Consider the following 23,968-nt stretch of genomic DNA (forward strand, 5'->3'; position numbering starts at 1 on the left):
TGCTTTTCAGAGTCATAACACAGGCCAGATAGATATTTTATTTTATTTTATTTCTTTTATTTTTTTTTTTTTTTTTGGGGGGGGGGGGGGGGGCATAGCATTTGTTAGATGCTCCAGCTGTGATTCAGTCATGTACTATATTACTCTGTCACATTTTCATTGTAAAAATGCATTTCATTGGTGTACTTTTATTCTTAATATTATTTTTACTATTTACTGAGCCCCGCGTTTCAACTACTGCTCTGTGTTTCACAAGCAACACATTTGGTTACACTCGAAAAGGTGCAAAAAATTATACAAGTGTGATTGAAAAGTTTTGTCTTTGTACTTTTACAGTTCAATATTCCAGAAAAATAACAACCTCTTGGTTTTATTGCATTTTGCACATAGTTCAAGAAGAAGAAAGAAATTCAAATAACCACAAAAATAATTTTATCTGCCACAAGACACACATATTCACATCTATATACAGCAGCTCTGAGCAAGGTCTGGGAAGAAATTAGATCAGAACACTGCCAGAGGTCTGAGATTAGGCATGAAGCAAGGGGGAAAACAGAAAAAAAGCTTTTCTTATGAAGAGGCTGCAGACGTGTCTTATATCCAAGTGTTTCAGTTAGCTAGAGGTCTAACTGGAAGCTTCTTGAAATCAGTTGGACTTTTTTTGGGAATTTTCCTTTTTCTTGGAAAAAGAGATTTCTTGGAGCAGGAGATGCTTCAGTCTTTTCAAACACAAGCTGACCTAGTACATATAAGAAACATCTGCTTTCACTTAGCAGAAAGTCCATTGTCATAATTACATGCAATGCTAATCACCTTTTTTTCTTCCCTTAGTTTGAAAACAAAACATCTTGAAATCTTTGTCATTTCTCTTAAGTTGCGGAACTTCCCAAAAGAATAATTTTCATGTTCTCATAGCCAACCTGTTTTTTAATTACACCAACAGTGAAAGGAATGTTAATTATACCACAGTGGAGGAAATGTTTGTGTCACCAACATCAGTTTTTCTTATGAGCTATACGCAATGCTGAAACCTGGTGATGAAACTGTAATTGCCTACGACCCTTGCTGGAGAAAGAAAAAATGTATACAAGCATTGATTGTTGTGAATTCAAATGTACGAGAGCCTGTTCTGACACCCAGCATTTGGAAACTGAATGTTTGAGTATTTGGTGCAGCAGTCCTTATGCACACTTGAAACATTTATATGGAAAGAAGAAATACAATCCAATCTTGAATGCAAAGGAGCAGGATTTTACCACAATGCTCATTATACTTTACGCTAAGCTTGCTGGTTCGCTCTTTTAGTCTCCATGGGAAACCATGTGGTGTTTCTGTAGCTCACACCTACTTAATTTTATTACCATCACTCATAAAAGTGTCCTCATGCATGAATAGCACGCAAATCTCAAATGAATAGCATGAAATGGTAAAAAACATGTGAAAACATGTTTTTTCATGAGAAGCCACATTACATTTTAAAAAGGTGTGTGTGGCCTTTTTGTTCTTCTCTTTTTAACTACTACTTACTGTTTAGTTGTATAATGTAGTTATATTTATTCAGCGATAATCTCAGTGGTTTTCCTTTTAGGTATTATTCTGCACTCGGCAATACAATCGCCAAAGACATTATGCTCAAAACAAGAAACAAAGAGCAGCTGTTCTGGTATCGGACTCTGATACTGAGACGAAGGCTCCTGAGGGGATGTTGACTAAATCACATGCACAAGGTCTAACAAGTCTCGAACATCAACCCATGCAATGTTCTTCTGTCTGTATTTTTCCACAGGCTGTTTATTTAGTTGCTTGCATGTACCTCCACCTCATTTCTACTGAGGAAACTGAAACAACCCTGTTTAACCTGCGTGAACACAACAGAAACTCACTGAAATGGTGTACTTGGCCCCCCACATAGCAGCATCCACCCTCACCGTCTTCTCATCCACTTTCTCTAAACTTTAGAGCCTTTTTGATTCCAAACAAACGTCCACAAGCAAACACTTTCATTTTTTAATCTTCCTAACTTAATGGTCATTATTCAAGCTTAGAGTTCATGGTCATCCCTCCTTTCACCCATCCATCAATCCATCCATCCATTAGGTTCACTGCAGGCCATTTAAAAGCATTATGAGCAAAAGGTTGAGAATTTTGAGTCAGTGCTGGATTCAAAGCTGATATCTTTAAACTGTGAGAAGAAACTCAAAGTGCTTAATGAAGACTTACACATCCACAATAAGAACATACAAATTTTATGCAGGAGGGCAACCGAATTAGTCTTTCATGTGTTTTTTTGTTTTGTTTTGTTTTGTTTTTGTTTTGTTTTTAGAGGGAAACTGACATCTCATTTATTTGAACAGAAAATAGAAAACATATTCTATTTTTACATTCATGGTGTCAGCAGTGGAATGGTGCTCTTGGCTAAAGCAGCATTGAACCATTTGAAGCTTTGTTTCTGTGTTTTAAAAATATTAGGACTCTTACAAAACAGGCTATTTACCAAATTTGTGTGACTATGAATTATGTATATAGTTTTTCTTTTAACAATTCCAAGCCCACAAGGCAATTTTTTTTTAAATTTCATGCATTACAGATTTACCCGCCTTAATTTACTACTTTATTTATCTTGTTCAAGTTCAAAAGCTGCTGTTCAGAGTTGTTGTCTTTTCTTCTATTGATCACACAAAAAAATAATTTTCTGTTATTCAAACTGACTTTTATGTAAATGGAAAAATCAATGTGTGATAATTGATGGGTGTCTTGCAGGAGGTAATGCTTCGAGGAAGTTAAATTAGAGATTTGGTTTCAGTGCAAAAGCCATTTGAGCCTTTAAGAGTTGTCTGTTACGCACCTTATGAGAGATGGTAGTGGAAGCGATTAAATGACAGAGGATCTTTTGAGACCAGTATTTATGGTTTATGCATTGTGTATTTAGGATGTGGTTTTTATAATCACACGTGCAAGGTTATCAGTGACTTCAACGATCACAGCTCATTGTAATAGGTTTGCCTAGCGTTATACCTTAAACAGACAGACTGACTATTACGTGTCAAATTGTGCAGCATTTAAAACAGAAAAACCAAGACAGATTGCATACATCAAAGAATATGCATGCAAGTGCTCCAGTGTTGTTGCCCAAGCAACATTCTTAGGAATTAAATGAGATACAAGAATTCAGGTTTTTACATTCAACATCACAATAGAGCATTGTAGAAAGAAGCTGTGAAACCATGAAATGAGTTTTATTTAAACACTTGGACTTTTGATTAGATCCCTGAAACACTGCAAATTTTAAACCTTTGTTTACAAGCTATCCTTCTGAGGACGGTGTACTATGTGGCCTTACATTGTCATTAATATAACCCAATTCCACTAAAAACTCTGGTTTTAATCCCCTGAAGAAAGCATCTGTGGTTTCCCATTATGAATATCAATTTCTGATTCATTCATAACCACAAACCAGTGTTCCTTCTTGCCTTTGTATATCTTAGCTTAGCTGTGGTACAGCAAAGATGGAGTGTGTCTCTTACTAGAGTATGGTCTCTTCTTTGCATGGTATGGCTTTAACTTATAGCAACTTGCAAAAGTATTCACACCCCTTGGATATTGTCCTTGTTTTGTCACACTACAACCACAAATGTAAGTGTATTTTATTGAGATTTTGTGTAATGGACCAACACAAAGTGCTGCATAATTGTGAAGTGGAAGGAAAAAGACGTATGGCGCTCAGCTTTTCTTACAAGTCAAAAAGAATAAAAGAATGGCATGTACATGCATTTATCCATCTCTATTCTGATCCCGCTGAATATAATCCAGTGCAACCAAGGGTAAATTGAGCGTGTGCAGTCTGATCTCAATATGAATCCAGCTGTTCTGTGAAGGACTTAGACCTTCATTAGCGAATGTTAGTGAACAAACAGCCTCATGGTCTGGGTTAAAGTTGCTGAGAATTTTGAACCAGGGTTAAGCTTTCACAAAAAAATAATCCGAGCTTGGAACATCTCACAGAACACCATGCAATCCATCATCCAAAAATGGAAAGAGTATGTCACAAATGAAAACCTAATAAGAAATGGCTGTCCATCCAAACTGACAGGCAGAGAGGGTATTATCGGAGGAGCAGTCGAGAAGCCCACTGGACAACTATCAGTCCAGCACTCTGAAAATATAGCCTTTGTGAGAGAGTGCCAAGAAGAAAGCCACTGTTGAAATAAGGCCATCAGAAATCCTGTGTGCTATTTGCCACAAGTCATGTTGGGGACACAGCAAACATGTGGAGGAAGCTGCTCTGATCCGACGTGACCAAAATTTAGCTTTCTGGACTACAGTAAATACTGCACATCACTGTGAACACACCATCTCCACTGTGAGACATGGTGGTGACAGGATCATGCTGTGGGGATGCCTTTCTTCAGAAGCAGCAAGGTGGGTGCTCAGAGTTGATTGAAGATGAATGGAGCCAAAAACATGACAATCTTGGAGGAAAACCTGTCAGAGTCTGCGAAAGACTTGAGAGTGGAACAGAGGTTCACCTTCTAACAGGACAATGCCAGAGCTGCTATTGGTATAGTGCTGGGGATTAATACTTTTGCACACCACACATTTAAAATGTTTTTATTTGTAAACAAACTGTAACTCTTATGCATAATTGTTCTGCCACTTCACAAGTGTGGAACACAATATGCTTGTCTAGCATATACAATCCTATTAAAACACCCTGACATTTTTTATTGTAATGTGACAAAACCTGGAAAGGTTCAAGGGGCATCAATACTTTTGCAAGCCACACACTACCACTGAATGCATGAATTTAGGAGAAAAAAAAACATAACTCTTTGATTAAATCAATAAGACAGAGGGCATGTGCATTTTCAACTTTTATAAAAGCTAACTGCTAACAGTCACTGTGGTAAAAATTAGACCCAAGATAGTAAAATTTTAATGGAAATTAAAGGTGGGATTTTTTTTTTTTCTGAACTGAAGTTGAAAGATCTAGGTTAATATCCTTCGACAAAGACGGAACTGTATAATGAATTTGTTGAGTTGGAATTCCGTCAGAACTAATATGGCTGTCGGCAACAGGATGGCGCTATAAAGTAAAGTGATGGTGCTTCTCGCAGTCTTTAAGGGACCAATAAGACGCGTAAAAAATTGGCAGGAGCGTGCATCCCTGAGTTGATCTGTCACTCTGTTGGCTCGGCTTTCTTGACGGGAAGCCGACAACAGGTCACAAACACCTCCCTCTCTCACTGTAATGTGTGAGTAATAGGCCCCGCCGCCGGTACCTATAAACACGTTGTTGACGCTATAGGCGGTCACAGACACCTGGTCTGCCTGCACCGTCCCGTCCCCTGCAGTACGCTCCCGGACAAAGCGTGTTTGCAGAGAGACTACTGCTGCTGCTGCTGCGGCTGCTGCTGCGGCTGCGAGCTGGACGAGCATCTGTGCCTTTAAAGGCTTGTCAAGTGCGCCGCTATCAGAGCGCGCAGCAGTCAACTTCCCACAAGTTGGATCGGCGAGTGCAGCCGCGCCACCTTAATCATAACGGCACGGTCTCACCTTCTCAGCAAGACCCATGGAATAAACACAATGGATTACCACTGGATACTGCTATCTGCGTTACTGCAGCTCGCATTCCATCCAGGTAAGACTTGTTTTTTGTGCACTTTGGTGCGCCGCTTTACGCGTGCAACTTGTTGCCGTTCTCTTCTGAAAACTGTGTTTGGGGGACAGGCTGGTATTTAGCGCCCTTTTAGCCTAGTGAGGTAAAGATAATCCACATATAATGATCCTAATTACTCCACTGGCTGCGCTTCGCCCTCGTGATGCGTACTTTTCTTTGTTCCCCGAAGTGGAGCTCGAGGATCTGGAGCGGCTGCTCATTAAGACAACCTGAAGTCACAGAAACCCAATGAGGAAAGTGGATATATGGGCACTGACATTGATGCCAGCGCTTCTTTAATAATTTATTTCTTTTACTGAGATAACAGGATACCATTAAGAAAAAGCAAAAACTAAAGCATTCAAACAGTGCGGTGAACTAGGATGAGTATCGGCGTGCGTGATGCGTAAATACTTGTCCAGATGAAGTTGAAGCTGTATTCTTTCTGTCCGACAGGCACATAACCGTCATTATGGAAATACACGATTAACTCTTGATTTATGGGAAGCATGCAAATGATCTACAGTTCCACAACTGCATGACATGCATTTACACTTTCAAAGTTTTTTGTGTGGTTTTCCGGCACATGTGAGATTTCAACGCTGGACCATATTGGAAGCATTTCCCCCACACACCGGTTTAGTTTGTTGTGCTATCCTCTCTGGGCGTATTTTGATAGCACATTTAAGTTAAAAAATAATTTTGGCTTGGAATGAATTTCAGAGTCTTGCCAGTCTGTTAACACCCTATTACATTTCAATTGGCCTTTTGACAATAACGCCCCTTCTGAGATACAAATTTTAAGGTGCAGTTCTAAATGAAGGCTATCAACTCTGATGCAGGTTTATCATTTACAGTTAAATTTCTCACAGTCTTGTCAGGACACAAAAATCGGGATTTCCCCGCGGACAGAGTGCAAATTTATGTAAAGCGGTGAGCAGCAAGTGTTGGTGTTTAACTTTGCGCTCCTTTGCGCTCCAGGTGCGCGCCTGTGCAGCTCCGCGCAGCCCAGCGGCAGCATCAGGTGGACCGCCTTTTCTGAACCAATTTCCGTCGGACGGACAGCATGACAGCACTATAATGCGCCCGTAGGAGGCCGTTGATGTTCATGCCACATTGTTATCATCTGGGAATTTGAACGACTGCCACATTTCCAGGCAGCGTGTAAAGGCTTACCTATCATGTGATGCAACAGGGCACGCCATGAAGTTTGCCTTAAGCCTGTTTGTGCTTGGCGCAGACCTTTTGAACTTCTGCTCTTTCAGTCAAATAAACTGTTGCCAATTCATGAATTTGGAACCAATTCAATGTAGGTGTAGCATGACTTTGCTGTACAGCACTTTGAGACATTGTTCTGATGATGATGATGATAATAATAATAATGCACAGTAAGCTGATCTAACTACATCTGTATAACTTGATCTTCTCCCTCATTTCATGCAAAATTGCCAGTCAGATATAATCACAAATCAATCAGCACCATTGTCAGTGTCCAAACAGAGCTGTCCAGGCTGCTCTTAGCTGATCTGTGATTCAATGAATGTCATTTAGGCTGAACATGTCTCCATACCCTTTTCACCAGAGTGTTTTCATTTGTGACTGATTTTTCCTGCTATGCACAGAGTCACTTTCCCTCTGGGATCATCCTACTGTTGGATGTTGAAGGATGAGGGAGGTATTTATTTTCTCTGAGCAACATGTTTCACACTCACTGTGGTGTGTCTTCTGGATGCTGCAGCAGTCACAGTCCTACTCTGTTTATCACAAGTGGCTTCAAAAGAGAAACTGATGAGTCAAAAGAGACATTTCTTATTATTTCTTTCACCATTCTTTAGTTAATACAACTAATCTTTAGGATCTTGGACCCCAAAAGCAGCTCACCTTGCATACATTTGAGTTCTTTTAAACCATGACTGTATAAATTCAGGAATTTCCTGTTCATTCTCTGCATTTTTTTCTTGAAAATATATGATCTGCTCAGCTTTTCTAGGGGTTAGAAGTACACTTGCTGTTTTCCCACAAAACTACAAGTGTTTTAGGAACTGTGTTGCTCTATTTATTTTCACCCACATCAACAAATAAAACAAATTGTTAACAATGTGCCTTCCCAACTAAATGTCAAGATCCTCCATTTTTTGAAGACCAAATTGTTTTTATGGTTTTTTCTTTGTTTTGCTTTTCAGCACATTTGAGAAATCCTGCTTAGTTCCATCTGTCTTTGCTTTCCAAATATTTTTCAGATCAAGCAATCTGTCTGTACTTTCGACTTGCTCAACTGAGTTCTGTGCTGGGAGGACACCAGTACATTTTATTTAAAGGAGCCACAGCGTATATGTGTGAAACCACAACATTAACAGAATCATTTGTGTTCATTTACATGAAGTCAAAGTTTAATCTGCGACTGATGGCAAACACATGTCTTATGTTTTTAAGTTTTGATGTGGGTGACCCTTCTGTTTACCTTTGAATCAGGGATTTTACCTTTAAGCTGCTGTAATGCACAGGAATCTCGTGGGGTTGTGTATGTTGACACAACTCAATTTCACAGTGACGTGCAGATTTCACTCTTCTCGCTCATATCATGCTTAAGGTTTGGAAAAACAACACAGCTAAATTGAAAGTTCACTCTATTTAACTTCACACTGCTATGACAGTGTCCCGCATAATACACAGTGTGTGCTAAAATGGCCATATTATTATGAGGCATTTAAAGCACTGCTCAGATTTTCTTGATTTCTCTACGTCTGGCATTCAGTTGAAAACCGTCTCTACTGCTTTCTAGGCAACTCCAAGCCCACCATCATCCCCGCTGAGCCCTACCTTGTTGTCCCCATCAACAAACCCTTCAGCCTGGGGTGCCAGAGTGAGAACAGGACAGAGTGGAGGAGGCAGGACCACCCGAGGACACTAAAAGCAAAAGCAATCAATGGAATTTGGTCATTGGAATTCTCCAGGGCTCAGCCTCTTCACATGGGCCGCTACATCTGCCAGGAGGAGGGCTCTAACGAACAAGCTTCCATCTACATCTACGTGAAAGGTACCTGGATGTATTTCAGGGACTGAATATGTGTGAGACTGTATGGTGTTTGTATGTCAGATGAAGACAACTGAAATCACGTGGAAAGAGACTGCTGGGCACAGTAGACAAAATCTTTGTTATTTCTCGCTTCACTGACAGGGAGCACTGTGTGTGGGTGTGTTTGCAAAAGAAAGTGTTTGTAACTTTGCCCTGGACAGGTACAGTAGATACGGGTGCTATTTATTGAGTGCATGAACGAGTTTTACTGTATTTCCTTCTCTGTGTGACCCCACATCTACTTGGCTGATTGCCATCACTGCAGGCTGATGTGCTGATCATTCACTCAGCAATCTCTGCACTTACCTTTGAAGCTGCAACATTGTAGATGAGAAACCCATTAGTAGCATTAATGAAAAGACTCATGTAATTCAAGTCATATGTGATCATTTGTTGGTCCAGTTTATACATGTTTGTGATGGTTATTTTTTTCTGAGCCAACTGTACCCGAAGAACAAAATCACAGCCAACTCATCATGCTGGCACCAATTTTGTTCTTGTAAATTTTCCAAATTTTGGGCGGGTGGATTAATTGATATAACCAGGTTTAATTTTGTAATCTTTCTGGTTGAAGTTGGCAAAACCCATGGTTACCATGGCAATAGCAAATAAGATCTAACCCATTTAGACCGTCTCTTTTCAGAGCCGGATGAAATCTGAGCTTGTTACAAACAAAATCTAAATTAATTTTCATCCAGAGGTAGGCTGAGTGTTGCACACATAGTAGTGCAGATACTGAAATTCATCTGAAAGTGTGCACTAACATGAGATAAGGTTGGTTTGCACTTGCAAAAGCTTTGCAGGTGTCATATATAGTGCAGGAATTTGCATTTTGATTTCATTTGTTGTTTCTGCCTGTTCATTAAGCAACAAGTAAGACTTAGTTGCAACAAAAAATAAACATGTAGCAGCTGACTTCACTTTCACAGAACCTTTTCTTTCACCATAAGTATTCATAATAACAACAAAAAGAGGAAAGTAAGCTGTGTTGTCCAATTTGCTTCATATTCATTCTAGAATTTCTTCTCAGCAAATAATTCAAGGATGCAAACTAAAATGTATGTCACACAATGCAACTTTCACAGCAGTTCTGTTTGTGCCACATGTGATGTGAAGTGGGATTGGTCTGGGGGTAATTTTGACATGCAAATATATCACTTATCCCCCTAATTATAAGTATAAAGGTGTCAAAAGAGAAAAATAAATTTCTAAATTCTGCACATCCGTAGCAGTTTGCTGCAGGGACGTCAGGCTTGTGAGCCCACCACCCCCAACCCTCTATGGTCCAATTAGAGGTCTTTAGTCTGTGCTGCATTCAGGCTTCAGTTGAACTTAAATCGAGTTAAACGAAGCAAAGTGGGATCTGCTGTTTGAACAGAATCACTGCTTGTTTAGTGTGCATCATATTTAAGATGACAACATTAGCACACTTCCACAGTAAAGTAGCAATTGTAACACCACTCAATTTTATTTGACCAAACCTGAGATTCACGCCTTTAAACAATTCGTTTCCATCCCCTTCTGAACAGAAGGCTGCTGTTTATACAGTGTTTTACAGAAAGCTATATGGTTACAGTTTGGAGTTTTATATTTCCTTCAAGGTTTCCTTCCTTTCTGTTGCTTTCTGCAGGTGTGACTTCTGTCATTTTTCATATAATCATTTTCCTCTCATATTTTTGAAAAATAAGAGTACATATCTTAAGAGCAGTAAATGGGTCACTATCCATGGACTTGTACAACAGGATGTTGAGAATTTATAGGTGTGATATCATATTCCTGGTGCTTCCCTCACTAGTGTACAACATAGTCCCTGTTTCTTAATCATAATAAGGTAATCTTGTTGTGATGCGGTTCAACCCCCGCTTTGGTCTAATTCATTTAAAAACCCAAGAGGCTATCAAGAAATGTTCTGGGTCACTCATCCAATCCGCCTCTGTGAGACAAACATGTCTCAATAACAATATGTTTTTACTGAGTTCCTCCTTCTGCCTGCACTGACATTAAAGATAAACATTTGCTTCAGGTTTTGTGGGGATATGATACAGTGATTGTGCAGCCTTGCTTACAGCCCTGACACCACCTTTGCAATTTCTTTATTTCTTTGCTTCTTTTTTTTTTTTCTTTTTGGCAGATCCTGCAAAACCCTTCAGAAAATCGTTGGTGTTCAACATTCTCGCTCGAGAGGGATTCACAGCTTGCATCACCTGTTTGGCAACAGATCCAAGTCTGGAGAATTTGCGCCTGGAAACATGCTCCGGTAGAGCTCTGCCCTCTGGCCTCAAGTTTACCCCAGAATTGGAGCAAGGAATCATCATCCACAATACGCAGAGAGAATATGAAGGGTGCTACGTATGCACAGGAATGCTCATGAAGCAGCGTGTCCGATCACAGGACTATTACCTGACAGTTAAACCAGGTAAAATGGTGTGCTTTCATTGTGCTTTTTAGTGCATGTATCTTGCTGGGTGTGGATGGAGAAAAAGTGATTTTTCTTTCAGCATTTCTCTCAAAAAATCCTTCTTTGTTTGTTTCTTCATTCAGTTGCCGTTGCTCCTCCAGTAATCCAAATGCAGCAATCAGGAAGAATAATTCTTGTACGAGATGAAAGTCTCATCCTCACCTGTAATACTTCCAATGTAAATGGAAACATCACATTGGACTGGATCACTCCACCAGGCTCGGTAAGACTTGTCTGCTTTGTTTTCCCACGTATTGGGAAAATAACTGTGTTATTGGAGTCTTTTTGTTTTTTTAAGTTCAATGAATTCATATCAGTTCATTTTATGAACTTTTACTGACACCAACATTTACATAAGGCTCCCTGCTGCCATTTTTAATGACTAAATTAAAAAGGGGTTAATGTTTATGCTGTCTTAGCTTCAGGATCTTGGTTGTGTGTGCACCTTGCCGCCTACTATATGAGAGTGATTGATAGTGTGTGTTGTTGCTCTATCTCTGCTAGTATTTGCCTGGCAAGGATAGACATGCAGACAGGGTTAATCTCTAAAGATCTCTGGGCGTTGACAGGGTGCTGTCTGGTATCCACAGCAATCAGCAACGGTTGATGGCTCTTCACGAATCCTACTGGAGCCTGTCACTCACATCCGCGGCGCCACATTGAAAATAGCCGCTGTGAAACCACAAGACACTGGAAGTTACAAATGTGAAGCCACAAATGAGAAAGGCACCACCACCAAGTCAGTGTGGCTCGATATTTATGGTGAGCAATCAATTAGATTTGCTTGGAGACAAAGCTGTGCTTGTCAGTGTGTTGTTGAAGTGATAAAGACTGAATGACATGTGGAATCAGGTGAATAATGCTGTTTTCCCTGTGGGTGGCTGATATGACACAATTGGATTTTCTAAATTTTTTCCTACAAAATCATAATTTTTTGCTGAATGACTATTAATTCATTTGACACATGAAACTCAGACAATCAAGATGCATTTAATCAATAACACTTTCGGTCCTAAATATTGAAAAATTAAGAGTTCTTGAACTGTGTGAGGCTCTAAAACGAGAAGTAAGCAAATATCACTCAAGGTCTAAGTACATTTATTAAATCTCCAGAAAGCATCCTTGATTTAGAGTCTATGTAAACCTAACCTTCACTGTTGAATCAGACCTCTTATTAAAATTGAATGAACACAAATTCCAAAACCTTAACTTTGTGTTTCCCTTTTAAACTTGTGGATTGTTATCAAGGTTTTTCCCTGGTTTCTCTTTATCCATTTCTAAAACTTCATATTATTGTTAACTTTCCTTTTTGTCTTTAAGTCACCATTAAATCGATTTAAAAGATATAAAACTTCAGATGTAATGACAACAATCTCACTTATTGTTTTCTACTTTACAGAAAGAGGATTCATTAGCTTGAATCCCATAAACAACAGAACCTTCCACATTCGGTCAGGTGAGACTGTTCCACTGAAGGTTACCTTGGAGGCATATCCAAAGCTGCAAACCTTTTCCTGGAGTTTCATGGGACATGAGCTCAGGAACACAACTGACCACGTCATCATCACACAAAGAAAAGAATACAGGTACAACACCGCACAGACGCACTCCTGCCTAATGTTACACTAGTACTGCCACAAAGGTGAAGACAGCCATTGCAGTCCTTCGGTGGAATTTAGCACCTGTGCTTGAGCCTCAAGTCACACTTCACTGATAGTATAAATGAAAACCTGGAGCCTTCCCTGAGGACTGTTTTTTGGAAAACAGCAGCAGTAAATCAAACACGCACTGTTATTATAATGTGGAAAGACATACAAAGTAACTTCATAACAAGAGTGTGTGTTTCCTCAGGTCATGAAGGAAAAAAAAACAGTTGTTTTAGTTATTTTTTTGTTTTGAAGACCAACATTGTACAAGCAATGTGTGACCCTTACGGAATGTGCAAAAGAAAAACCAAGAGTCAGTAATTATCAGCTCATATGTGCTGTGAGTGAGCAGATTATAATAAAGGAATATAACAGAAGAAACTATGATTTTAGTTGCAAGAATGAGAGTGTATGGCTGCAGGTTTGATTCATAAATGATGATTCTTCTATACTTTATACAAATAAAACAATAATGAAACTGTTTTTTCAGTTGAAAATAAGTGTGCATTCATGTTCAAAACTGTGATTATTTCACATTTAGTTACATCAGTGAGCTGACGCTGGTGCGGATGCAAGTGTCCGAGAGTGGCGTTTACACCTTTCAAGCCTCCAACGGAGACACATCAGTCAACCAGACATTCACAATCTTTGTGATCAGTAAGTTCTGGCATATGTTTTCTTAAAGGCTTTCTGTGCCCTGAAGCTACACAATCAATTTCTTTACACAGTATTAGTCTTCTGTCGCTGACACTTGGGAACTGACCTTTTCTTTGAGTAAAATGAAGTTCCCACCCAGTCGCTCCTCCCTCTACCTCTGCCTCCCTAAGGGTTATTACAGTGGAAAGGCATGTTGGGATAAGCTTTCTGAGTGTTGCCATCTATTTCTCACCTGGCACATTTTTGACATTACCCCTTCTTTATTAGGTAAACCGGAGATTGTGTCTCATGAAGGCCCAGTGGATGGACAAGTACGCTGTGTGGCAAAGGGGTTTCCTGCTCCCCAGTTCACCTGGTACTACTGCGAGCAGCCGTATGTCCGGTGAGAGACAGAAAATGTGTTTTTATGTTGACTGTGTCTTTGTGCAGGCATGCAAATGAGCGTGTGTGCATGCATGTGTGTTACAGGTGGTAGTCGAAGTAAAGTGATAACAGCTACCACGCGTCATTCGGATGTGACCAAAACACAACTTTGCTGCCAAATGTCAAACATTTCATAAAGAGAAATAGTGATTAGATTAAATCCATAGCTTAGTTGATAAGCACAGCATAGCTTTTCAACTGCTTTAAAACACAGAGATCAGAATTACCCACAGGATAAATGAGCTTCCAGCAATGAGCCTGTGTAATAATATTTGTCAGTATTAATAATGTAGAAAATATACATGTATTACACAAATGACAAAATGAAAAAAAAAAAAGACAAATTAATGGAGATACAGTTTGCTCGCATTGTGTGGTAACTGTGCCAAATTAATTACTTTGGTTGGAAAGTGGTATTAGCCAGATTGGTTGTCTGTCATACAAACTGACAAAGCAAAAGAAAAAACTGCCAAAATACATCCCAACAGTTCTGCCATGTGTTATCCAACAAACAAAATGCTCCAAGGCAATGCAATTATCAGATTGCAAATAGGAGTGCGTGTATTTGTGTGTACATGTGTGTACACCTGGTTGTCTGTTTGTGTGTGCGTGTGTGTGTCAGACTTTGATGAAGGTGCACCTTTGTTTTTTTTACAAATTTTTTAACACTGTTTAGCACTTTGTGATGTTTTTCTTATATGAAAAGTGCTATAGAAATAAAGATTGATTTGATTTATATTCTCAAAATAAATGCTATTGTATTCAGCTAAACTACACTGCAGACGTAGCACAACTTTCCAGGAATTAGTCATTTGCAGTAATATGGGAATATTTGTTTTGGTTCTTTGTCAACTACTGAATTTTTTATTTGAGCCTTTAACAGGACACGGTTATAGCAAGGCCTCTGTCCATATCTTCAGTTCTATACTTTTTTCAAATTATACACTAAAACTTCAGCAAAACTGTTCCATCGTAAACTTCGAGGGTCTTTAAGGTCACTGTAAAGACACATTGGATAGAGTGAGTAATGATGATGACGGTGGAATGCGGGATTGTGGGATTTGACAGGACTGACTTGTGATTGGTTGATAGTAGGAAGATGACCCTCATGTGACAGGGGATTGGCAGGTATTGACTTGTGATTGGTAGGAGACCGGGACATCTGCCCGGATACAATTTGGATGTGGCTCGTCTCATGGAGGACTCCATGGTTACCAGAGCAACACCAATCCTGAGAAGTACAGGCAGTGAATCATAGGTGATAATCCGAACTTTATCCAGTATATATGTTTAGAAAAAGTAAACAAAGTCTCGCTCTCAGTCATAACATGCAAAAGTCATGAACAGAAACTGGAGCTGACGTGACCTCAGTGAGTCTCTGACTGGAGAGCACTTAGAGAACAGCTGCTCTTCTTGGCATTCTACTTTGAAGAATGTAAGCCAAAGGGTATATAAAGGCATTCTCGCCTGTGTATCATGTGCACAGAAGCAATTTCTAACTCATAATGTGACCTCAGGCAAAACCAAATGGCGGTTGTATGATCGAATGCATTTGAATGCTGTCACATATGTGTAACGTTGTATTGCGTATAGAAATGTGCTTTTACGGTTCAGGGTGAGAATGCGAGTCTCGCAGGGACGGAGAGACAACACAGCTTGGTATCCTGAACGGCGACAGTTGTTGAAAATGTCAGTGACACCATCAACCTTTTGCCAACAGCATATAATCTTCTGTCTTCAGGTGCTCCCAGCAGGTGAATACCTCTCAGGAAGCGCAGAATGTCATCACCATCACTCTGTTCAGCCCCACATTTGGGAGGACGGAGGTGGAGAGTCGGGTGAACGTCAGCAAGGGACGGTTCAATACTCTGGAGTGTGTGGCTACAGTGGAGGGAGAACAAGCCTACACACTTTTCTCAATTAGTGGTGAGTTGAAATCACGCACACATCTGAACAGCACCGAGGGAATCTAAATACAGGCCAGGTGAATTTAAAGGTGGCGTTGGTGCCTGTGAGTCGCATGTTTTGTTGGTGTTGGACTGATGTAATCCCCTGCGTGTCTTCAGATTAAATGGAAGCATGACAGAGTCAACAACACAGCGGAGTGTGCACACATGTAAAAATCAATTTACCTTTCAGGTAACCAATCCAGGCCCAACTAATTCAGTCACAACTTAAACTTACCTTCTACAACTTGTACATATTAGAACTTCTGCTTCTGCCTCCATGCTCTGTAGTTTTTAACAGTTATACAACTCAAAATCTCCACATGAGATAATTCCCCAGCTCAAAATATTTACTAAAAGCATGAGTTTGGCAAGGATTAGCAGTTCTGCTACGAGGTGTTGTTAATCCATAATCTGTTACGTAAACATTGGCAAATAAAGATACCAAAACATGACAAGATGTTGTCATTTACAGAAAAGTATTAGCTTCCCCTTTGTTTACTCTATGACTCCAAAACCCGCGCTGTTGTAACGGCCTCCCCATCTGTTGTGCAGCGGCCAGCAATGCACTGTGATCTCAGCAACCCAAAGTATAGAATGTTTTAATTTGTTTTCTGGATATCTGCAAACCCAGGTTTTCACTAGAGGGTAAAGGTGTTACTAAAGTGGTCAAATGAGTGAGAAGGAAGCTGAGTGTTTGCAACTGTTCAAGATGGGCCTTTGGTGAGGCCATGTCCAGGATTTTTGTGTTTCACAAAGTTACAGCAGACCAGGCGGAGGCGCTGAGCGTGTTTAACGCAGTAGGAGTCCTGGCGGTGCGGGGCATTTTGTGGCTGTGAGAGGCTTGGAGGTGTCAGTGGGCTGCAGCAGAGAATACACTAAGCTTTAGAAACCACTGACAGGTTTACAGGGGATTAGTTCCTGCAGACTCTGCATTCTCAGATTTGAAGTGGAGAGAAAGCTTCTTATCTCTAAAGAGCTTATTACACCCCACTGTACAGAGGAGCAAAACAATAAGGCATCACAACCGGCCAGACACAAGGGAACAGAACACCGATTACATATAATTACCCACCAGCACAGCTGTAAAGGGAAGAGCAATACAATCAAACTCTTGTATAATCAAAACGATTCATGAGATCCATAAAACAAAATTCAGAATTGGTAAACAAGACATTAATGCCAAGAATCATACAGTATCTATACTGATGTAATTGCATTAATGAGCTGTTATTTGATTAAAGTGGGCTTGACCATGACCTAATGCTGTCTGACTCACCTTAATGCTCCATTTGCAATGTCATTTAAAGTGTAAACTGCAAACCATTGGTTAGTTTTTTTTTATCACACCAGTATCAAACATTATCATTTGTTTCTTCCCACAGAGAAGAGAGTTCCACATGATCTGTTCACCCCTCTGCTAATTGGCTCTGTCTCAGCAGCGTGCATCCTCTGCCTTGTCCTTATCATGCTGTTCTACAAGTACATGCAGGTAGGACTGACTGTGCTGCACTTCTCCTGCACGACACACCCTCCTAGACACATTTTGATGCAAGCTTAACAGAGGATTAGATCATATTGAAGTCCTATGAGTCCATTACTAATGTCTGGAAAGTTATGTTTTGATGTCAATTTTGTTTCTTTGTTCATCCCAGAAACCAAAATACCAGATTCAGTGGAAAGTTATTGAAGGGATCAACGGAAACAGCTATGTGTACATTGATCCCACCCAGCTACCCTACGATCAGCAGTGGGAGTTCCCACGAAACAACTTGCGTTTCGGTGAGTATGCGGGTTTCTTTTATGCAAATCATGTTATGTATCAAGACCCCCCCCCCCCCCCCCCCCCCCCCCACACACACACACACACACACACACACACACACACACACACACAACTCCCTGCCATGATGCCATTGAGCCATCTCTCCTGACAGGCCGTGACGCTGGCAGCCTTGTCTTAGGTGTAAATCACCATTGCAGAAGCATGATGTGGAACTAAGTGGGCTTTAATAGTCCCACTAAAGCCTAACAGGGCAGTCAGTATGACATCATTGCTGCCACCCTCAGGCTACTTGAAGCTGACTGACAGGCACTCTGGTTTTTGTGTGTACGGACAGAGCATTAAGGTTTTAGCCATGCCTCTGGTCATTACTGATGAACCAGTTCCACTGCTCATTAATGATGAAACCCCACTCCCGCACTGCAAACACAATATTGTTGACATATTCTGGGTGTTGTTTTGAAACAGGATCCTGCGTGTCCTGGTGCCTATGTGCACAGCCCCGGGGCTAAAACTGGTGTTGTCCTAGGAACGCTGGCAACAAGCCTGCTTGTGGGAGGGGAAAACAGACCGGGGGAATTACAGCTTTGTTTCTTCCTTCTCATTTTCAGGGAAGACATTAGGATCTGGTGCGTTTGGAAAAGTAGTGGAGGCCACTGCATATGGACTCTCCAAAGCAGATTCGGTCATGACGGTGGCTGTGAAAATGCTCAAATGTAAGCACTGTCAACACACATGCAAAAGAAGTGGGAAGTGCTGTTATTTTGAATATGTGACAAGTGTCCACAGCGGCTCTCCGCTACCAAGAAGTTCTGGTGAATAAATAAATTCCTTGCAGGTGTTAAGAGGCAGGCAGCCACTATGCGGATATTTTTATATGGTGGTTTGTAAGCTGAAGCCAAAACAACATATTTAACAGACAGTTTCCTTCATTCAGCGAAAGGCATCAACCTAGATCTAGCAAGTCTTAGATCACAATTTGTAGTGATACTTCATCTCAGAGTTTTCTTCATCCATTTGTAAATTCTGATTTTGTGTCTCTTTTTTCTGCCACTCTGCAGCAAGTGCTCATGCCACGGAGAAAGAGGCACTGATGTCAGAACTGAAAGTCCTCAGTTACTTGGGAAACCACATGAATATTGTCAACCTGCTGGGAGCCTGCACTGTTGGAGGTGCGACAGCCATGTTGCCCAGACTTCAGAATCAAGCTAGAAATTTCAGATTGTCTAGAGAATTTTCTGAGATTAATTTCCTTCTGATTCTGGCAATCACATGGCTTCACTTGGAAAAGTCCACTCGGTTGAGGTTTTCTTCTTTGTCTGCAGGCCCTACACTGGTGATCACAGAGTACTGCTGCTTTGGAGACCTTCTCAACTTTCTGCGCAGAAAGCGAGAATCCTTCATCTGCGTCCAGCTTGAGAAGGACTACTACTACCGCAACGTCATGCAACACAGAGTCGCAGATGGGTCAGGTTCTTTTTTGCTTTTAAAGAGTGGTTTATTGTGTGTGGAAGAGAATAGAGAGTGTCAGTATTTACTATCCAGAACGTGCGTAGGAGAGTTGGACTGCAGCATGCTTATGTGTGGCTACGCTCAGCTGAGACCAGACTGCTCCTTTCCTCTTCACAGTGACAGCTTGAACGGCTACATGACCATGAGGCCTTCTGTTGCTGGCAAACTGCTCTTCAGCTCAGCCTCGGAGAAGAGATGCTCTGTAGGAAAAGGCAAGCCAGCCAGTCAGCCATTCATCAAATTTCTTCCACAGCTTAAAGCACACAAAAGTACAGTTGGGAAAATACTGTTAAAGAAATTATCACTCCCTTGTTTGTCCTCTCAGGTGACTCCTACCTTGAAGCAGATGTGGATAGCGAGATGTTTGAGGATGGCCTGTCCCTTGACATCGAAGACCTGCTCAGCTTCTCGTACCAAGTTGCCAAAGGCATGGAGTTCTTAGCCTCCAAGAATGTGAGCTTCTGCATTGTTTCCCAGTTATTTCCACACAGAATGGAGATCACATTTCCACAGCTAGTAAACGGATCTAAAATGCATGTTGGAGCATACTGCTGAAAAATTCATTAGCTGCAGAGACAAAGATACTCTTGCCATTGAGCTCATGTGTCAGTGTCAGAGGTTGCATGTTACACAACCAAGTGCAGCGATTCAGTGCCAAACTGCATTAGAAAGGAACTTCATCAGTGACTTATGTTTTGTTTTTTATTGTTTGTGTAACACGAGTCATAAGATTTTCTAAATAATGGCGTCTGTGTGTTTCAGTGTATTCACAGAGACTTGGCTGCCAGAAACATCCTCCTGACTCAAGGAAGAGTGGCAAAAATCTGTGATTTTGGTCTGGCCCGGGACATCACCACCGATTCCAACTATGTAGTCAAAGGCAACGTAAGTGCATGAACTCTAATGCTGGCTGTCGTACTATCTACATGCTTACATTTCCTGGTTTGGAACTGTCTAAGTCAATTTTTCAAGTAATACACGTGTTTATAAATTCATTTCCATGTGACTGTTAGTATTAGTGCTTTTCATGTGATTTTATCCATATATGCAATAATTTAACTATTACACAGAACACACAGGACACAGTTTAGCCTTCATGATGTTGCAAAACATGTTTGAGAATAAAATTGCTTATTTAAGTTTTACTTATTACTTAAAGGCCATTATTTCCACTGGTGCTTTGACACAAAGCTAAAGGCAAATGTAAACATTTTTGGGAAGAGAAATACTTTGTGCATTTTCATCATCTGACCAAAAGATGGAAAGACAGTTCTCTGGTACACAAAAGGTAAAATGTACATTTTATCATTACTGTTGTGCTAAGAAAAAAATGCTCTGGTGTCTGGCATATTTATCAACCTTGGCTCCTCTTTGCATTTACAATGTAATGAAATTTCAATGTGTGCATGTGCCAAACATCATTACCACAGATCCTTTAAACAATAACAATTTGTTCAGTTTTTATTTTCGGAGCACAGAAGTGAAGTGGTGACCATGAAGTTAGTACAGACATTAGCAGTGAATCACACACCAGCTTGCACTAGTTGTACCCTTTGTAACGTAGATAGTCCTTCAGTTCATGGTGGGCAAGTATGAGAATTTATAAACATTCTCTGACCTGCTAACGCATGCTCATGTGACAGTCGTCATATCTTTGAAAGATGTGTTGTCTTTCCATTTTCCCCAAGTGTCAGACAGGAGCTTTGCAGATGGGCTGAGCTCTGTGTGTTTATGGAGACCTGAGGGCAAATACTTGCTGCATACCTGATTTTCAGTACAATCTATTCATGTTGCAGTTCTTGTCATATTTGTTTTAACCAAAAAAGCAAAAACAGCAATACCTGGGATATGTTTAAGTTTTACTCATGAAGTGCTTCTCTTTCAGGCTCGTCTGCCAGTGAAGTGGATGTCACCAGAAAGTATTTTTGAGTGCGTGTACACATTTGAGAGTGATGTGTGGTCTTATGGCATCTTGCTCTGGGAAATATTTTCACTGGGTATGTCTCTCATGTCACTTAATTTGTTTGCTGAGCTCATGTCTCTTTCTGTGCAGTCAAAAGTCAACAATCTAACCAAATATCTCCCCTAAATGTAGGAAATAGTCCGTATCCTGGCATGCCTGTCGACTCCAAGTTCTACAAACTAATAAAGGAAGGATACCGAATGGATGCTCCAGAGTTTGCACCTAGTAAAATGTGAGCTTTTGATTTGCAAGAATGTGTTAAAAGATGTGAAATTGTGAGCATGTGTAAAAAGTTATTTAAAAAAAAAAGAGAGACTGCTCTGTTGGACTTATGGAGGTGGTGAGACTAAGAAAAAATGCAGTGTGGGGGATTTGAATAACTGCCTGCTCCCATCCTGTTGCAGTTGGCTTTTCACAAGAAAAACTAAAACTGAGGAGATGTTAATATTCTTAGAAAGAATGAGGGCCAGAAACAATACATACACTTGAAAAAGGATGTAGCTATAATAATCACAAATAAACTTGTCTGTCTGTGTGCTAATCTGCAGGTATCACATTATGAGGTCCTGCTGGAATGCAGACCCCTTCACAAGGCCCCCCTTCAGCAAGGTTGTGGAAAGGATTGAACAACAGCTCTCAGATGCCACCAAGCATGTAAGTCCCACCACTTTGTGGTTGTTTTCTTTCTCAGTGCTTCAAACAGGAATGAACCAGAACGAGTTCGCAGGACAATGCAGTTCAGGGTCTTAACTTGGTAGGAAACTAAAAGCTGGAAATATTTTGACCCATGGCCTTAAGATGAGTGATCCTGCCAAATCTACAAGAATAATATTTTACTTTGTCTTATTTATCTTTTGTAATCTGATGCATTATTATTAGATTATTAAAGAGATTAACACAATAAGTGTATGATTGTGAAGCTTTCTCAATCGCTTCTTGTGAAGAGTCACCTCAAGGGCGGTCACACATGATTCAGTTAACAGTCCCGGGCCTCTCACAGTGTGAGCTTGTGTTTGACGTCCTAGCTCATGATTTACTCGTGGTACATACGAAGACCTCAAGCGCGTTCATGACTGTCTCCAGACTTCCCAGCAACTATTAGGTGTCCAAGCTTTGGGCATGTAGGTTTTGCCACCCTCTTGCAGAGAGCTGGATGTCAGTTGATGCTAATCTAATGATTGAGTGTCCAATTTTTAGCGAGGCACGGGAGACAGTTTGTTTAGGCTCAACTACAAGCCAGACATGGGATGGGGGGTCTCTAAATGAAATTACATGGCTGGTTTACAAGAGACACAAATAGAAAAAATGACTTGACTGTCCAAGGATCACAATTTCTCTCTGTTTCCCTCTTTCTCTTTTTTTTCTTTAGGTTTATCTGAACTTCAGCTCCAGGCCTCCTCTGACACCCAGAGCAAGGGACGAGCCTGGCTCTCAAAATGGGGCGTTTTATCATCTGAACTCAGCCGGCAACAATAGCCCTCAGACCCAGCCCTTACTGGTCCAGCATGAGGTCTTCCTTGAGGGGTCGACCCTCAGGGCCCAACGGGTGTAAGGAACCACCCGACCTGTCTGGCTGCCTCATAAAGTGCCTGTAAAAATCCGCCACAAACCACCCCAACCACTGCACCCTCCCGCCCACCCTCCGCCGTGATACCAGCAAAGTTGTTGTCCTGTGTTGCAGACATGTTAGCAAATGCCATCAAGGAAGAGAGAGATAATCAAAGGACTTGTGGCTTCCTACCTTTCCTGTCACTGTTGTTGCCTACTGATTACAGGGAGTACACTGGGATTAGTTCTCTCCTGCTCACAGCGAGGAGCTTCGAAGGCACCAGGAAGGGTGGAGGGACTTATTCCGTTACCCTAAAACTGAGTACTTCACTACTTTTTTGTTGCTTTGTTAATTTTCTTTTGTCAGACACAATTTCCTACTCTTTTCATAAGGATGTTTCTTTTTGGGTATCCATATACAGATTTCTTGCAATCCAAGTTTTTTGTTTTGTTTTGTTTTAACTTTTTTTTGTGGTTTTGCGGTTATGAAAAGTTATGTAGCATTTTTATTTTTGGTTGGCTGTTGCAGTTGATGGAAGAAGAAAAAGTACTTGAGGACTTTTATGTCACTCCATACATCACATAATGCAGCTTTTGTTTCTTGTTTTTGTCTTCACTTCTTAATCGTCAGTATTACTTCCAACTGTCCATAATCTCTGTTATATGAAGAAGAGACATTTATTGGGGGCCAATTTACACTGAGGTGTTGAGACACTGGTATATAAGCTATTAGTTGCATGGTCAGTCATGCTAGAGTCCATAAGTGCTTCATGTTGAGTAGGAGATACACTTTCACTTTCGCTCCTCCATTTTATAATGGGTGTCACTGCCTAGAGTGCAAATAACTGTCTTATACTGGACCATGTTTCCACATCCCATGAATAAGCACATGATTTGTCCACATGCAGTGGTCTGCAGAGATTTGGTATAGATATGGTACGCTCACTTTCATTTATGTGCTTGTTGACTGTATATGTGTATATATGTGTAGGTATTGACGCGAGTCACTGCTCTACAACCGGATGTAAAATCAGAGCTTTTAAAAAGACGACAATCTGTGAAGCCTGTAGTGTTTGTCTTAGCTTTGTTACACAAGGAGTTAATTTTTGACAGCTGGACTGCTGGAGAGAAAGTTTTCTTGTAAATAACTATTCAGGTTCTTATGGATTTCTCCTGCCACACTCAGTGTATGATATTTGTTTACAAGCATGAGACAGGTACTGCCATTTCCAACATGTGTTTTCTCAGATATTTCACCTTTCACTCCCCTTATGAAGGAACTTGGACACATGTTGTTTTC

The 23,968-nt window shown here is 40.6% G+C and overlaps 1 protein-coding gene across 2 annotated transcripts; it reads left to right on the plus strand.

The window, feature by feature from the left end:
• Nucleotides 1-5,426: 5,426 nt before the first annotated feature.
• On the plus strand, nucleotides 5,427-22,712 carry kita (KIT proto-oncogene, receptor tyrosine kinase a). Of its 2 annotated transcripts, none has more exons than XM_030083272.1 (21): nucleotides 5,427-5,638; nucleotides 8,439-8,693; nucleotides 10,864-11,148; nucleotides 11,274-11,413; nucleotides 11,760-11,952; nucleotides 12,590-12,776; nucleotides 13,378-13,493; nucleotides 13,761-13,875; nucleotides 15,658-15,842; nucleotides 17,248-17,354; nucleotides 17,518-17,644; nucleotides 18,257-18,361; nucleotides 18,707-18,817; nucleotides 18,971-19,112; nucleotides 19,275-19,369; nucleotides 19,483-19,610; nucleotides 19,920-20,042; nucleotides 21,043-21,154; nucleotides 21,253-21,352; nucleotides 21,669-21,774; nucleotides 22,490-22,712. In XM_030083272.1, the coding sequence occupies exons 1-21, from the start codon at nucleotides 5,584-5,586 to the stop codon at nucleotides 22,670-22,672; spliced, it is 2,970 nt and encodes a 989-aa protein (XP_029939132.1). In that variant the 5' UTR covers nucleotides 5,427-5,583; the 3' UTR covers nucleotides 22,673-22,712. The 2 variants fall into 2 exon arrangements, with proteins under 2 accessions (XP_029939132.1, XP_029939133.1); XM_030083273.1 differs by having other exon boundaries at nucleotides 11,781-11,952.
• The last annotated feature ends 1,256 nt before the right edge of the window (nucleotides 22,713-23,968 follow it).

This window comes from Salarias fasciatus, chromosome 23 (genome assembly GCF_902148845.1).
Source record: "Salarias fasciatus chromosome 23, fSalaFa1.1, whole genome shotgun sequence".
Lineage (NCBI taxonomy): Eukaryota > Metazoa > Chordata > Actinopteri > Blenniiformes > Blenniidae > Salarias > Salarias fasciatus.

What these genes read in the sequence shown, in the direction of transcription:
- kita (XM_030083272.1), top strand. Translation starts at nt 5,584, where the DNA reads ATGGATTACCACTGGATACTGCTATCTGCGTTACTGCAGCTCGCATTC. An exon ending in GCAGCTCGCATTCCATCCAG is followed by an intron (nt 5,639 to 8,438) that starts GTAAGACTTGTT and finishes ACTGCTTTCTAG; the next exon opens with GCAACTCCAAGCCCACCATC. An exon ending in TCTCAGATGCCACCAAGCAT is followed by an intron (nt 21,775 to 22,489) that starts GTAAGTCCCACC and finishes TTTTTTCTTTAG; the next exon opens with GTTTATCTGAACTTCAGCTC.